The sequence below is a fragment of the Triticum aestivum genome, chromosome 3D (assembly GCF_018294505.1).
Source record: "Triticum aestivum cultivar Chinese Spring chromosome 3D, IWGSC CS RefSeq v2.1, whole genome shotgun sequence".
NCBI classification, from domain to species: Eukaryota; Viridiplantae; Streptophyta; class Magnoliopsida; order Poales; family Poaceae; genus Triticum; species Triticum aestivum.
Window position 1 is genome coordinate 443,287,140 of NC_057802.1, and position 17,398 is coordinate 443,304,537.

A 17,398-nucleotide genomic window follows, 5' to 3' on the forward strand; every position below is an offset into this window, starting at 1 on the left:
AATCCCACCGAAGCAACTAATGCTAGGGAGGAAAATGAGAGGAAGAACAAGAAGCAGAACACCAAGAACTCCACGATCTAGATCCAAGGGGTTCCCCTCACATAGAGGAGAAAGTGATTGGTGGAAATGTGGATCTAGATCTCCGCTCTCTTTTCCCTCAAAAACTAGCAAGAATCCATGGAGGGATTGAGAGTTAGCAAGCTCGAAGAAGGTCAACAATGGGGGAAGAACACGAGCTCAAAGGATAAGGTTCAATGGGGAAGAAGACCTTCCTTTTATAGGTGGGGAAAATCCAACCGTTATGCTCACAGCCCGCACAAAGCGGTACTACCGCTCCAAGGAGCGGTACTACCGCTAGGGCGGTAGTACCCCTTTGAAAAACAACAGTGAGGAGGCAAAAGGCCAGTAGAACCGCCGGAGTGGTACTACCGCTCGTCCCCACGGTACTACCGCTCGACCTCACGGTACTACCGCAAGTGGTAGCGGTACTACTGCTTGCGAGCGGTACAAAAAAAATACTTCCGTGCCTACTTCCGCTGAGCAAAACACGAGATTTTGGTCCGGAGCGGTACTACCGCTCAGGAGCCGCGGTAGTACAGCTCTGGAGCGGTACTACCGCTCAGGAGCCACGGTAGTACCGCTCCCAAGAGCGGTACTAAAAAATTACATCCGCAGCAGCCCCTTTAAAGGACACCAAAACTGACACAACTTCTGCAAACGGACTCCGAATTCGACGAAACCAAGTTTGTTGGAAAGCTAGCGACAAGGGCTAACACAATCTTGATAGAAATACCAATAAGAAGCAAATGAGAAAAGGCCCAAAAGAAAATGGTGAGAACCCTTTCTCGGATAAGACCGGTAAAACCTCCAGCATCGAAAACATCATAGAAGAAGCATGCAAACTCCGTTTTCGATGAACTCTAGCTTGTCATCAAGATGAGCATAAGCTCTAAGGCTCACAAAGAGAACCAAACAAGAACCAATAAACATGATGCAAGGATGCAATGGTTTGAGATCTCGACGAACGATACAATCAAGCTACTCACTTGAGAGCCCCCCTTGATAGTACGACTATCGATCCTATAACCCGGTCTCCCAACTACCACCATGAGACCGGTAAAATAGAAAACCTATCAAGGGAAAACCTTTGCCTTGCACATGGTCCACTTGAGCTAGATGATGACGATCTTGACTCCCTCAAGTTGGACCACCTTTCTTGATTGCGTTGGCTCGATGAAGACTAGATGATTACTCCCCCATAGTCCACTATGGGTGAGCCACTCTTCGGCACATCTTCACAAGTTCATTGTCACCACAATGGACGGCAAGCTTCAAGCACTTGATCTCTTCGTGATGCTCCACTTGAACTTGCACACGTCAATCTTGATGACGATCACCACTTGATGTCATCCTCTCCATGGGTTGAGTGATATCTTCCTCTTGACGCAAGCCCATGAACACGTACCTAACCCCACATAGAACTCTCACATAGACCATGGGTTAGTACACAAAGCACCATGGACAATGCTTACCATACCATGGGATCACTTGATCCCTCTCGATACATCTTCTACGCTTTGTGAGTTGATCAACTTGATTCACTCTTGACTTAGTCTTGATCAACCTAGAATCTTTCCAACTCTCTTCATTTGGATGATGTCTTGAAGGTAAACATGAATGATCACACAATCTTCTTCTTCAAGACATGCTTGCAATAAGCTCAACTCTCACATGACCAATCTTTGGATAATTCCTTAATAGCACCTTGGTCAACACAAACTCTCCTTGAAACCAACACATGTACTCCAAGAAAAGCCTATGGACAAAACCTTCAAATATAACTCAAGGCAACCATTAGTCCATAGAGATTGTCGTCAATTACCAAAACCAAACATGGGGGCACCACATGTTCTTTCAACCTCGTTGAAACTGGCCTAACCTTACTAGCTCATGCATCCGTTCCGTTTCGGTTCTGGAGTGATGCTTTCTCCACAGCCTGTTTTCTTATTAATAGGCTTCCCTCACGACTTCTGAAAATGCAAACCCCGCTTTAACTCTTGCTCAATGAAATCCCAGACTACACGTTCTTCAAAGTGTTTGGGTGTGCATGTTGGCCTCACCTTCGTCCATATAACAAGCGTAAGCTAGAGTTTCGGTCTAAGAAGTGTGTTTTTCTTGGGTATAGTTCCCTCCACAAAGGGTACAAGTGCCTACATGTTCCAACAAACCGCGTCTACATTTCTCGTGACGTTGTGTTTGATGAAAATGTGTTCCCCTTTCGTGCACTTCCGACTCACTCTATCACTCCTATATCATCAGTGCCTGTGTCTATACCTTCGCCTGATCAATTTGTGGATGTTGCATATGCCCCTGCGTTGCTTCCTAATCATGCTGCAGGTATTGGACGCGGCGCCCGTCTCGAGCTCCTTGATGAACAGGTCGTGGACGTGACTCGCACTCTGGACGTGCATGCGCCATGCATGACGGGCGGCGCCCGCCAACCCGCTACCGCCTCGCCTGTGGAGGCTGCCTCGCGGGTGCCTGGCTCGCCCGACCCACGTGCGCCCGCGCCAGGCTCACGGGTCGCCGTCTCGCCTGGGCCGGCGCTGGCCTCGCCCGACCCGCGTGCGCCCCCCTCGCCTGGCGCTGGGTCGCGGGCCTCTGTCTCGCCTGGGTCGATGCTGGGCTCGCCGGCCGCCGCCTCACCTGGACTTCTGCTAGGCTCGCCGGCCGCCGCCTCGACTGGCCCGGCAGTGCTGTCACTTGCCCCGACCAGCCCTGCTTCGGTCTCCAGTTCGCCGACAGGCTCTGTCTCGGCCTCCTCCGAGTCGGACTCACCTGGTCCCACGCCGGCCTCGTCGCCGCAGCCTGCGGTTGCTCTTCATCCTCGAACACGGAGCCAGCACGACATTTTTCGTCCGAAGGAACGCACGGATGGTACGGTTGCGTGGCTTGCTGCATGCATGGCCCATACTACTGCCGATCCCACTGCAGAGCCTCGTCACTTTCAGGCTGCACTGAGCATCCCTCACTGGCGTGCTGCCATGGAACAGGAAGTTCAGGCTCTTCACAAGAATGACACCTGGCGTCTTGTTCCTCCAGTACCTGGTGTCAATGTCATTGATTCTAAGTGGGTCTTTAAAGTCAAGAGACATGCTAATGGTTCCATGGAACGATACAAGGCATGGCTAGTCGCCAAGGGTTTCAAACAGAGGTATGGTCTTGATTATGAATACACGTTCAGTCCAGTCATCAAGCCTACTACCATTCGATTATTGCTGTCTCTTGATGTTACTCGTGGCTGGTTCCTTCGTCAGCTTGATGTGCAGAACGCTTTTCTCCATGGCATTCTAGAGGAGGAGGTTTATATGCGTCAGCCGCCTGGTTTCGTTGATCTAGCACGTCCTCATCATCTCTGTCGACTGGTTAAGGCGCTATATGGACTCAAGCAGGCCCCTCGAGCATGGCATGCTCGCCTTGGATCTATCCTTCGGGCCCTTGGGTTTACTCCCTCCACTGCTGATACGTCATTGTTTCTCCTACAACGTCCTGAGGTTACGATGTATCTCCTGGTTTATGTTGATGACATCATTCTCATCAGTTCCTCTGATGCTGCTGTTGATCGCCTTGTGACTGCTCTCAGTGGTAACTTTGCTGTCAAGGATTTAGGTGCACTGCATTTCTTCCTTGGTCTGGAGGTTTCCCGCTCTTCTGCTGGGCTGACTCTTACTCGGAAAAAGTACTCCCTGGACTTGTTGCGGCGTGCTGGAATGCTTCAGTGCAAACATGCTGTCACTCCGATGTCTGCCACTGATCGGTTGTCTGCCCTTGATGGAGACTCTCTCTCGTCTGATGATGCTACTGAGTATCGCAGTCTTGTTGGTGGTCTGCAATACCTTACTATTACCAGGCTTGATATCTCTTATGCAGTCAACCGTGTGTGTCAATTTCTGCATGCCCCCAGGACATCTCATTGGTCAGCTGTGAAGCGTATTTTGCGCTATGTCTGTCTTACTGCCTCCTATGGTTTGCTTCTTCAGCCGGCACCGTCGTGTGAGCTCTCAGCTTTCTCTGATGCAGACTGGGCTGGTAGTCCTGATGACAGGCGATCCACGGGGGGATATGCGGTATTCCTTGGTTCTAACTTGATCGCCTGGAATGCTCGTAAGCAGGCCACAGTCTCTCGCAGTAGTACTGAAGCTGAGTATAAAGTTGTTGCTGATGCAACTGCTGAGATCATATGGGTACAGTCTCTATTGAGAGAGTTGCGTGTCTCTCCGGCTCAGCCTCTAGTTTTGTGGTGTGACAACATCGGTGCTACTTATCTGTCATCTAACCCGGTGTTTCATGCTCGAACAAAACACATTGAGGTTGACTATCATTTTGTTCGGGACGTGTTGCACAGAAGCTACTCTGTATCAAGTTTATCTCATCCCAGGATCAACTTGCTGACATCTTCACGAAGCCTATTCCACAACCACAGTTTGTAGGCTGTAGGCGCAATCTTAACTTGCTTTGTACTTCAGGCCACAGTTAAGATTGAGGGAGGGTGTTAGACTGTATATACGTGGCTTCTGTACACATATATTGTAACATTGTATTGTACCCTTTGGGTACCTTTATATAATGAAAGAGCCACACCCCGTTTAGGGTGTCGAGCAGTTCCCAACATATTACGTCTTACAACCATGTACATACCAAAGATAATTAGGAGATTTTCCTTTTGAGAAACCAGAGAATTAGGAGATTTTTTTTGTTTGAGATCAAGGAGATTTTTTCTTTGAGAAACCAGAGAATCTGGAGAGTTTTTCTTTGCTGGGTGAGAATTAGTGAAATCGCTAGTTTTTCTAGGGTAAGTGAAATCACTAGTTAAGGGTACCTTTTGCAAAGGTGACTCCCCACCGAGGGCCAATTGTCGCAACTTAGGTGTTTTCTTTTAGATTTGTTTATTCAAAATATTTTATCTCCTGAACGGTGCCCAAATACCAAACCGTCTTCACTCTTGGATTTCACGCGTCGAGATTTTTGAAGCTAGATCTAATAGGTTTTGACAAATTTTTTCATAAAAAACCAAAAATCATTTTTGAAAAAAACAACAACCACAAAAAAAAATATGAAAACAAAGCGGAAGAAAAAAACAGAGCCCAGAAGCACAAGTTTTAGGTCAATATTTTAGACAAATTTACAGAGTGAGGGCTTCTTTGATTCAAAGGAATCCTATAGGATTTCTGGAGGATTGAAATCCTTAGGAATTTTTTCTATGTTGGCCCTTTGATTCATAGGATTAGATCCCATAGGAATTTTTCTATGAAATCTTTTGTACTACATTTTATTGGAAATCTAACATCCACTCCAACCTCTTTTTACAATTCCTTTGTTACTCTTGTGGCATCAAACACTCTTTGCTAATCCTATAGAATTCAAGTTGGCATGCCATTCCAATCCTATACTTTTCTTATTCCTACATTTTCAAAATCCTGCGAATCAAAGAGGCCCTGAGTATTTGTTTTATAGATTTACAGAGGGAGTATCTGTTTTGTGGACTAATGCTTTCGGTGCGGTTTTCGCTTTTTTTAATCACATGTTGTGCTTCATGAAAGTAAATATGTGCTTCTCGCATAAGCACAGACTGTGCTTTTTCCTTTTTCGCGAAAGCACAACCGTTTTTCTTTTTCTTTTTTTAGAAGCACACTGTGTTTCTCGTGAAAGTAAGGATTGTGCTTCTCGTGAAATAAATATGTGCTTTCATGAGAAGTAAATCTGTACTTCTCATGAAAATACAAGCTATGCTTCTCGCGGATACAAAAATAAATATGTGCCTCCACGAGAAGCACAACTATGCTTCTTGTGGAGACACGGGATGTGTTTTTTCACCTTTTGAAAACACAACTATGCTTCTCGCAGAAGCACATCTTATGCCTCTTGCGGAAAGGCACTAAAACCCCCCAAAAAAATTCCTTCAAAACCTAGGAAAAACTTTGCAAAAACTGAAAAAACCATCTAAAACCCGAAAACGAGTAAAAAAAAAAGAAATCCACTTGGAGCGACTCGCGGTGGCTAGGCACATCACTCGGGCATTCGCATGCCAAGAAAGTGATCCTTACCGGAGACCCACAAGGAGATTTTTTTATGGTAGTTTTTTTAGTCTTCTTTTGAGACTCTTTTTTTTTTAGGGTAGTGAGATGAGGCAGAGGGGAAAAAAGGCCGAGCAAACGGTCCAGTCGTCCCGGCCCGCAATACAACAGGCCAACAGGACCGACTCCTCTGCCCCAGCGCCTGCTGTGTCCTGCACCAGCCGCCTCCCGCCGGACCCGGACGCCCCTCCGTAGCCGGTTAGCCGCACCCTTCCCCGTCCTCCAGCTCAAGCCGCCCTTCCTGCAGGTGGCTGCGCGCCTGCGCCCTGCTGCTGCCGCGCCGGAGCCGCCCACCGCGCCCAGCCGCCAGCGGCCAGCCACATCAGTCTCCCCGGCGGCCGGCGGTGTGCAGGCGTGCACCCTGGGGCCTGCAGACGTGCAACATAACAAGCTAGCAGCTGGGAGCTGAGCAGCAGCCTGCAGCCACTTTTTTGCAGTCGAGTTGCAGTTTGTCCAGAGCCGAAGGTAAGATTGAGGTGGACCAGATTGCTAATTGTTATCCAGAGCACAAATGATGATCCCAGCTAGCTAGCACAAAATAATGAAGAGCAAGTTGCTAACTGATATCCAGTACAGTACATGACCTGATGAACACATACACATGTACATAATTCTGTTGTCAATGTTTTTAAGGTGGATCACCCTGTTTTCAAACCCTAGATCCGCCGTTGGTCATTAGTTTTTGGCCCGGGGTTCGCTGCAACCCTGGCTCCGATGAACCTGACTCGTCTGTGCTCTTGAAGATCTGTGCTTGCTGTGTATAGGGATGGGCGCTTCGTCACCACGACGACGAGTACGCCCACACCATATCCGCCAAGGAGTTCCTCGCGGCTCACCCGAACAATGTGCTGGAGAGCAGCGATCCAACAAGGGCATATTAGTATATTTTTGTATAGTTTATTTGTTCTGTATTTGTAAAAACGTCTTCAACATATATCATCAAACCAAACAATCAACTTTGAACATTTCATAAAAGGCTGACTAACTTTGGATATATATGATCAAAGATCCACCAACTTTGTTACGGATCATCAAATTCCTCCAACCTTACTTCGATTTCTTTTTCCTTTTCCTTTCAGTCAGATCTTTCCCCACGTCAGATTTAGCTGGACTTTATGGTGGATGAAGCAGCAGTACATCAGGTGTCCCCGCTGTTGGCGCCAATGTCCAAGGACGAAGCTCGGCGCCGCTTCTTTGATTTCATGACCAAGTAATTAGTGACCTGAATCTTTTTAATACTCCCTCCGTCCCAAAGTTGTACTAAACTTGAGACACTTATTTTGGGACGGAGGAGTACCATACACTTGATTGATTCACCATTTGCAGTTGACATTGTGAATTGGCGGAGCTGTAGTTGGAAACAAAAGCCCATTGCGAATTAACATGGTTTGACGACACAGTTGGTAGGAGTAGAGAGCCAGATATTGACAGAAAGTTTTCAACATTTAGTACTGACATCGGGTAACTCAGTTAAAATGTCACAGTACATGTATATAGCTTTTCACCAAATGTCACAGTACATGTGTATCAAAATAATTATTAGCTGATCTTCGAAAATGATGCTATTTCATAACTGAAAACTTATCAATCTATAACTGTGTTGTAACTTCATTTACAATTACTAGAAGAACAATCCACTTATTTTTGGAAAAACAATGTGATCACCTAACAAGCGTCAGCCATCTCAAGGAGTCGTGTCTAGTATTTCCCTTTGAGTTGTGCGTGAACTTTACTTTACGACTTTATGCCATTAGTTTCAGTTTGTCACTTGACTTGAACTTGGAAGGAACGATATATTACTCCCTTCGTTTGTGTGTTTTGGAGAACATTTTTTGGTGATATATGCCCAGCTGATTTTGTAGGATATAACTAGTATGTGTTTCCTTGCTCTGCATAGACACTTCTGTTGAAATTTTATTTTCTACTTTTCTTGTGGTTGTGAATTGGTGTACTAATCATATATATGTGTGTTGTTATCGTCAACAGGGTTACGCAATATGAGGAGCTAGTTGATGCCGGAAAAATGTTTCTTGTAAAGTTTCGTCAGGAATTAGGTTGGTTCATTCTTCTCCATGAATATCCCAGTGTTGGTTCCTTTGCTCTTTATTGTATTGTCTGACCAAATTTTTATGGAAGTCCCTTTCCTAGAATCCCTATTTGTACAGTTAATAGGTCTAGTGATTCCCCCATTTGCTGACATGTCAGACCTATTGATAGTTAGGAACTTAGAAGATATGTAAGCAGCCAGGGTCCTAAAGTGTGCTCCAGACATGGCGCCAAACTGCTAAAGTAGAAACTTTCATCATTTGCTCTCACAGGTGTCGACATTTTTTACTAGCATTTCTTGTACTGTAATACTGAACAAAGTGATAAACTGATTTCGTATTTCGACAATTTTATTTGGTAATTTAATTTCTTGAAGCTGTATTTTTTTTCATGAAGTATATTTCTGCTCTAAGCTTTGGTGAATGAAGCGTCATTTGCCAGTGAAGTTTATGAAGTAAATTTCATTGTAAGGTTTTGAGGTGTCAATTGCCAGTGAACAACTTATGCGTAAAAATCTTGCTTGGATTTCTGAACATTATTGTGTTGATAGATACTGCACAGTCCCCTATTATTTTTTTGCACTTATGTTCAAATTTCATGACTCGCTTATTTCAGAGCATTTTCGAAGACCAATGATTCCCATGGAATCAGGTGCTGTCAGTCAGTTAGTCAAATCTAACTACACTGATCGACTGAAGTCCTATCTTGAAGCAGGCTGCCACCTTCAGCACCAAAGTATCCGGAATATTAACCAGTGTAAGTTGAAAGTCACTTTTCCTGTGCCTGAGTGTATCGTGTATCTATACTAGAGCGCTGCTGTTTTATTATTAATCTAACAGATATGTTTTTTCATTTGAATTTCTTCCTGGTGGTCTTTTTATCTAGCTGATTAGATGAATACACTGCTGTGTGTATGTAACTCACATTACAGAAAAATGCCATGTAGAATACTATACAATGCTTCAGCTTTTTTAGCGTGCTGGTGTGAGCAAATGAGTAGGCCCTCTTGTGCAACCCACGATGCTGCAGTATTGTGCTGTGCATCTTGGTTACTGTGGCAGCAGGGCACAACTGCATTATCTATGTTCAGGTTTTGATCTGTTAGTTTAATTGTGAGGTTATCGATAAGAGTTTTGAATTATATTGGAGTGTTAGATATAGAGTTTGAGCTCAGTGACAGGCCAATGACAGTGGATAGATTCTGATTGTTAGGGGAAATACCTGTTCTGTTGGAAATCAGCCAGAACTCATGGTACCAAAAGATATTATAAATTCAAGTAACTCTTTGTAACACTAGGGTTTTAATATAGGACCCTAGTTATTATGCATGATTCTTATCTTTGGACATGTCTATTTGGCTGAAACTAGTATCTCTCATTTGTAACAAACATATTTACATTTAGTCAGTAGCTTTGTAACTATTTCTGTCTGATAGTACAGTAACTTTTTGCAGTACAGTCTTGCGAGGAGAAACTTGAGGACCATATAAATAAAGGTAGCTTCATCTCTCTGTTGCATTGTCAATCATTACTGCAAACTTATTCCATGGTCTCAGAAAAGGTGTTGTTACTTAGTTGCAGTAAAACAGCTGTGATGGTCTAATTTACTCAGAGGCACGCACACTGGTCTTCATTTGAATTTTTGCATTTCCTCATTCCTTCCCCCTTTTCCTCTTTCTTTAAGACACACAGTACTTACTAGTAGAAGCATTTTCTTTCACTTTCACGTCCTCATTTTACAATGTGCACAACAATGAACCTTCATGTTCTCTTTTCGCGGATATCGAACTTAAACTCATTATTCATCTGCTCATACCTTACTACTGACCTGTGCTGTCTAATATTTTTATGTTTTCCATTTTATTTTCCACAGCTAAAGTTTTGATTGAAGAACTTGAATGCCTGGCCGAGGATGTTTATAGCACTACGCTAATAGCCAGCCTTAGTATCTTAGAAGCTTCAGATTGCTCTGATGGCGATAATAACCTGCCAGCAGATTGTTGTGAGGTGTGAATTCTCTTTGCAGCCTCTTCGCCCCATGCTTTATTGCTTCAGCCTTGAGTTTTTCAACTGGTTAAATTACTATGGCCTGTAGGAATATTGACTAAACCTCACCCAAAAATGTTGGCACCATATTTACCAGGATGAAGGGCAGTCTGTGGATCCGCTGGACAGCGCAGTATCTTATTCGAGCGTTATGATTCTGGTTCACAATATGTTAAAGCTGGATTATTCGATGCAGGTTCGCAAAGAAGCATCTACATGCCACTACTTTCTGTTTACTTTTGGTTGCTATTTTGTGACAGAAGTTTGCTATCCTGCAGGAGAAGATAGTCAAGGCACTGAGCCTTAAAACACCATCGTCGGAGCTAGATGGCTATTGTCTGATGTGGGATTTGCGGCCATATGTTGATGACAATGTGATGCAGCTTGCCTGGAAATTCATTTCGTAGAAGCGGAAGCGGACCATGCTTGATGATAAACCAAGCAGCGTGAACATTAGTGCCTGATAGACAATGATTTTCGCGCAAGTATCCCTATTTACCCTTAGCAGTTTAAATCTTTCAGAGATATTTCTTGATTCTTAAGTTGGTTATTTCCTAATGTTTGTTAGTTCGACTTAGCCTCCAAGTTTGTAAATTGGCTATATAATGCCTAGCAATATCAGTGAATAGACAAGAAAATCAGTCCCAATCATCTCTCGAAGTTTCTCCCCTGCTCTTAGTTGTAGGGAAGCCTCCTCTTGGCTGGGTGTCTTGGCTGGGTGTCGTGCGTCATATCTTACTAGAAGGGCAGGGCGCGCTTTGTTGGGCCGCTTATGTTCTTAGGGTTGTACATGTTTTGTTTTACGTGATAATTTTTTAAATTGTGAAAATTATTTACATGCTAGTTGGTTTGGCGTGTGGGGAAAACAATGGAGTGTGTTTTTTTACCAGAGATATCTATAGACAGACTTTACGGAATCATGGTTACAAATGAATGTGTCAATTTATGGTTAAAAATTAGGGAAAAAATGGCCCAATGGTGAAAATCTGGGAAGTGATTGGTGGGAAAGTGTTTGCTATGAGCAATCCATAGTGAATCATCCGTGAGTGTATCATTTTCATATCTTTTATTGTGGTATTTGTGTGGGTTTTTTTGATCGTGTGATTTGAGGGGATTGGGTGTATAGCTGGCCAAACGGGCCAGGCCAACCAGGCCAGCACGTGAGCATGCCGGCACGGCCCGCCTTGGGTCGTGCCTGGGCTTGGAGGCTGAGCACGCTGCCTGACACGGCACGACCTGTTTATTTCTTTAACCTCTTCAGAATTTTTTTACGAAATCACTAATTAAGAAATACTCGTTGCAGCGCGCCACTTGTCGCAACCTGAGAGATTTTTTTTTTCGTAGATCCGTTTATTCAAAACGTTTTATCTCTTCAACCGTGCGTCCAAATCTCAAACCGTTTTCACCATTGGATTCCTTGCGCCAAGATCTTCCAAACTAGATCCCATGTTGATAGGTTTTAACGAACTTTTTTCACGAAAAAACTGGACGAAAAAACTAAACCGGGAGCATGGTTTTTTCCTTTCCGAAAGAGGCACGTCCGTGCCTCTCGCAAAATCACAACCGTGCCTCTCGCAGAAACAAAACCGTGACTCTCGTGGAAGGAAAAAAACCAGAAAACGCGTTTTTTTTCCTTTCCGAAGGAGGCACGCCCGTGACTCTCACGAAAGCACAACCGTGCCTCTGGCGAAAGCAAAACCGTGACACTCGCGAAAAAAACAGAAAACGTGTATTTTTTCCCCTTTCCGAAAGGCACGGCCGTCACTCTCGCGAAAGCAAAACCGTGACTCTCGCGAAAGAAAAAAACAAACATAAAACACGTTTTGTTTTTCCCTTTCCGAGAGGCACGACCGTGACTCTCGCGAAAGCACAACCGTGCCACTCGTGGAAGTAAAACCGTGACTCTCGCGAAAGAAAATAAAATAGAAAACGCGTTTTTTTCGTTTCTGAAAGGCATGGCTGTGACTCTCGCTAAAGCACAACCGTGCCTCTCGCCGAAGAAAAACCGTGACTTTTCATGAAAGAAAAAAAAAGAAAACACGTTTTTTCACGCAAAAAATGTTTTTTTGAAAAAAAATTGGTCGAAAAGCTAAGGAAGACCGCGGGAAAACCAAAACGTCGAAAAAACCCGGGAAAAAACCATTTAAAAAGTCGAAAACGCGTGAAAAAAACAAAATCTGAAGGGAGCGTCCAGAGCGCGACACGTGCCGAATGGCTGAGAGCGCGGCAAGTGGTGCTGATCGTTGTGAGGCTCCCGAAGAAACGCTCGTTAACTAGTTGCTCTCAATTTTTTATGTACATATTTGAAAATACAGTCCAATAGTCCAAAAAACAGTCCAACGGGCTGAAATTATGCAGCCCAACATGCTAAACGTGGCACGGGCCGAGCCGTTTATTAGCTGGGCCGTGCCTGGGCTGAAGGACACAGCACATGGGCCGGCACAGCACATAATAGTTCCATGGCGGGCTGTGCCGTGCCAGGCCCGATTATGCTGGCCGGGTTGTGCCGTGCCGGGCCGGCACGTTCGGCCAGGTCTGATTGGGTGGAAGAAGTGGATTCACCACTAAAATCCCCACCTCTCAAAACCTCCTCAATCCCCTTCCGTCAAATGAGTGTGATTTTTCTGGTTTAGAATAGTTTTGAGGATGGGATTAAGAACTCAGTTTCAACACATGAGGGGTTATTATGATCCAAATTGGATACTCCTGGGGCTTATCTGTACCTTTTTTCCCAAAGGGTGATGAGACGCCCGGAATAGCAAAACTGCCACTGTCACTGCGATGCATCATCCATGGCCAGTTCCGGACTCGCCGTACCGGAGGAAGCTACGCGGAAGGCTCCAGCCAAAGCAGCTCTATTTGCACAAGGCTCGACCTTGGGGAACAATACGTGTTTCGTCTGCTCAGTCCTCCTGCGCTGCTACAAGCACCGCCATCGCCAGTTGCCAATGCCACCCATCCCATCCCATCCCACCAGCGCGCGCACGGGCCGAGACCGGCAATGGCGGGCTCGACGCCTCCCTTCCTCCTCCTCCTCCTCTTCGTCCTCGTCGCCGCCGCGGCGGCCTCGGAGGATCGCCCGCGCGTCACCCCCACCTTGATCCAGTGCCACCCGGCGCAAGCGCAGGCAACCGCCAACGCCAGCAGCGCCAAGAACGCCACGGCGGCCTCGGAGGATCGCCCGCGCGTCACCCCCACCTTGATCCAGTGCCACCCGGCGCAAGCGCAGGCAACCGCCAACGCCAGCAGCGCCAAGAACGCCACGGCGTTCCGCGCCGACGTGGTCTCCCTCCTCCGCGCCCTCCCCTCCGCCGCCGCGCCCACGGGCTTCGCCTCCCTGCGGTCCGACGGAGTGGTCGGATGGGACCGCGCGTTCGCCCGTGGGCTCTGCTTCGGGTACGCCACGCCGTCCCAGTGCCGCGAGTGCCTGTCCGTCACGGCCAGGAAGCTCACCGACGCCTGCGGCGCCCACGGCCGGCGCACCGGCGTCTGGACGGACGGCTGCTTTGCGTCCTACGCCGACGCAAACGCCTCTTCGCCGAACCACGACGGATTCCGCGCGCGCGTCATCTCCGGCGCCGACCCTCTCGCCAGCGCCTCGTCGGCCGAGCTGCAGAGCCTCGCCGACCTGGCGGGGCACATGGGGCCGGTCGCGGCCACCAACGCGAGGATGCAGGTGGCCGCGGACTGGACCGCCGCGGCGAGCGACTACAAGAAGAAGAGCACGGTGCACGTGCTGGCGCAGTGCGCGCGGGACCGCACGTTGGAGGAGTGCGCCTGGTGCGTCCAGTACTCGGCGCGGGTGGCGGAGACCTGCGCGCGGTCCTGGTGCCCCCGGCAGTCGGCGCGGGCGGGGGACACCTGCTGCTGGGGCCTCGACGCGTGGCGCGATGGCGTGGCGGCCGCCGTCGTCGGCTTCGACTGCTACCTGCGCTTCGACGTCGCCGTCGCCACCGCCACCGCCGCTGCGCCGGCGCGGGTGCCCCTGCCACAAAGGCTCGGTGAGCAGAGCACACTGCGCGCACGCTCTCCTCCTCCTCTTCTTCGCTAAGCACAAGAGTCGTGGAAAATATCTTCATCTGATCACGGTGGACACAATGGCTGCAGGGAAGTTGAGCCCCAAGGCGTTCGGTATACTCGGCGGCGGGCTGGCCGTGGCCGCTTCCTACGTGCTAATTTAGCTGAGTACAGCGCCCCGGTTGTGCCAGTAGCAGGTACAAACTGATCTGTGCCAAAGGAAGTCTGTTCTTTCTGTTGTGTTCAAGTGTTGTTAATTTAGCTGAGTGCATTTGCTGGATGTGCACTGCAAGAGATGGATGATCTTAATCTGAACCTCCTGCTACGTTTTATGCTCTGAACTCAAAATCTGAAATCTGAATGCAGATTTAAGTTTTAACCACATCGGAATTGCTTGGTATCCTTGCAGGGCCGGGGGCCGTCCGGGGAGTGGAGATGGAGAAGGAGATGACGATGAATCCCCCGCAACAGCTATCCAGGGTGATGGTTATCGATCTGCGCTGCAGCAACATCGTACTCCAGCAGGCCAAGCCTGTAAATAATTAAGCATGCTTGCACTGTAGTAGCAGCAGCAGGAACGAGCATCTGCCACTTCAAACCTTAATTCGTGCTTTCATATCTTCCTATACTACTCCCTCCATCCTACAATCACAATGTAAGACGTTTTTCGTCGCGCGTTTCACATTCACCTCGCTGCCATAGCATCAGTTCTTGCATCCCGAGTGGTGCATGGGGCCATGGCCACGAAAGCAAGCAAGCGCACTACTCGGTGCTCTCCTACTACTGCCTACTCCATCCGTTCCTAAATATTTGTCTTTCTAGAGATTTCAAATGATCACCACATACGGATGTATATAGATATATTTTAGTGTAGATTCACTCATTTTGTTCCGTATGTAGTCACCATTTGAAACTTTTAAAAAGATAAATATTTAGGAACGGAGGGAGTAGTACTGTAGTAGCTGTGACCGGCCACTAAACGCTGCATCGGCGACGGAGACGTAAAGGGTGGCCGAATCGTGCCTCGCCTGACTTTTTGCCGTTTGCGTCGTCGATGCTGGGCTCGACGGTGCGCGTCCCTGATGGATGCTTTGCCGGAAACAGAAACCAGCTGAGCCATATCTAGGCTCTAGCTTGAGGTACGTGTCGACTGAGAGAGAGAGACGAGCAGCTGGACGCGATCGACCGGAACCACGCGGCTAGATTTCATGTTTCGACCCTTTTTTGTACTTTAGCAGGATCTAACCCTTGTCTGTAATTTTTTTAGGATTTGACTCTTTTGCTATCGCCGTAGCCCGTAGACCCTGGCGGTAGCGTTACATAGGCTACCGCCGCGCCACCTGGTGGTAGGTGCCCTTGACGGTGCCTGGCTGTTAACAGGCGCTGACGTGGCGAAGGGACCTACCGTCGCCGACTCCGGTGGTAGGATCTAACATCCTACCGCCGGGGACTCTGGCGGTAGGGTCCTGAATAAGGTTGTGAGGGGTGGGGGCTGTGTTCCCCCACCCACTCATTCACCCCCATTCCCATTCTCCCTCTTTCGAGCTGAAGTTCTCTCCCCTCTTCTCCCCCATCAAAGCATCCACTAGACATTGCTTGACATTTTTCCGGTGAATCCGGGGCATTTGCATCACCCAAGGTACTTCTCCCACCTCCCCTTCATTTGGTTGGTTGAAATGCCCCGGATCCACCGGACAAATCTCAAGCAATGAAGGGGGATCTAGTTGGTACTTTGGTAGGGGAAAAGAGGGGGAGAGAGCTTGAGCTCGGGAAGAAGATGAGTGGAGTGGATGGGTGGTGGGTGGGCCCCACAAACCTTATCCTCCAGGACCCTACCGCCAGAGTCACCGGCGGTAGGATGTTAGATCCTACCGCCAGAATAGGCGGCGGTAGGTCCCTTTGCCACGTCAGTGCTCGTTAACGGCGAGACGGCCGTCAAAGGAACCTACCGCCAGGGTGGGCGGCGGTAGCCTATGTAAAGCTACCGCCAGGGTCTGCGGCGGTAGACAAAAGGGTCAAATCTCGAAAAATTTCCAGACCGAGGTCAGATCCTGTTAAAGTACGTGAAAAGGGTCAAAACACGAAATTTTGCCGAACCACGCGACGTGCTTATCTTCGCTACCGCTACACGACTAGTCCATCGGTTCTTCTGCTGCTGCTATGACCGACCAGACCTTATGCTCTTCTCCTTCTTGGTTTGTAAGAGCATCTATAGCCGGGTTCGGCAAATCCGACCCCTTAAACGCCCGCGAACGGGCCCGGGCGCGTCGGCGGACACTGACCGGGTACCCTCTCAAATCGCATCGTCCACATCCATGTATCTCATATTCGAACCCCTATATCCATACTAAATCATGCGACGTCGATCAAACTACAGCTGACCGAACATAGAATCAGACATAGGACATCACAATAGTTCACCAAAAGATCACCAAAGTTCACATAAACCATGGACAACTGTATACTAATCTAAAACTTGAAATGAAATTGAACTTCACCACTTTGGGCCGGCCCTTTCCCCTTCTGGTCGCCGACGTAGCTGTAGCCGTCGGCGACTGGTGGAGGAGCGGCAGCCGGCGGGGCAAGTGGACGACGTAGGGGAGACGCGGATTGCGCAGGCCGCCTGTCGAAGCTGCCCCTGGGCCGGGAGAGGCCAGCGCCAGCGTCCGAGCTGCGCCGACGGGGAAACTGCGGCTGCGGCGAGGCTGCAGATCCGGAGCTGCTCCCGGTCTCCACCTTGGACCGCTCTAAGGCGATGCAGAGGGCTAGCTCATACTCCGGATCTAGCTTGTCGTCGGAGCGGCTGCCGGAGCTCGACATTGTGCCGAACTCGATCAGAATCGGTGTGGGAAGAGGAGAGGACGGAGAGAGAGGAGAGTGAGTGAGCTAGGGTTTCGGAGTGATGAGCTCGACAGGGTTTTTTGTGGGATATCCGTGGGGTCGGTGGTGGCCCGGGCTTGTCATGCGTACGCGTCGGGGCGTGCCCGAGCCGCCTCATATCCGCCCTACATTTGGGACGGATATGAGGGGTGCCTGTCAGCCTGGGCGTTTGAGGCCCATTTGAGAGCTCCGGTTGGGTCGGTATTTTGTGACCAGTAAGTGCTCGGACGGCCTACCCGGGCGTACGAGACGAATATAGGGTGCCAGGCTGTAGAT

The 17,398-nt window shown here is 48.3% G+C and overlaps 2 protein-coding genes across 2 annotated transcripts; both read left to right on the forward strand.

The window, feature by feature from the left end:
• The first annotated feature begins 7,297 nt into the window (after positions 1–7,297).
• LOC123076351 (uncharacterized) lies at positions 7,298–10,854 on the forward strand. The gene is made up of 7 exons (XM_044498648.1): positions 7,298–7,344; positions 8,121–8,188; positions 8,796–8,936; positions 9,634–9,675; positions 10,053–10,186; positions 10,323–10,421; positions 10,504–10,854. The coding sequence occupies exons 1-7, from the start codon at positions 7,298–7,300 to the stop codon at positions 10,630–10,632; spliced, it is 660 nt and encodes a 219-aa protein (XP_044354583.1). The 3' UTR covers positions 10,633–10,854.
• Positions 10,855–12,871: 2,017 nt separating this feature from the next.
• Positions 12,872–14,926, forward strand: LOC123074892 (uncharacterized). The gene is made up of 3 exons (XM_044497626.1): positions 12,872–14,226; positions 14,333–14,439; positions 14,652–14,926. The coding sequence occupies exons 1-2, from the start codon at positions 12,912–12,914 to the stop codon at positions 14,404–14,406; spliced, it is 1,389 nt and encodes a 462-aa protein (XP_044353561.1). The 5' UTR covers positions 12,872–12,911; the 3' UTR covers positions 14,407–14,439; positions 14,652–14,926.
• Positions 14,927–17,398: the final 2,472 nt, after the last annotated feature.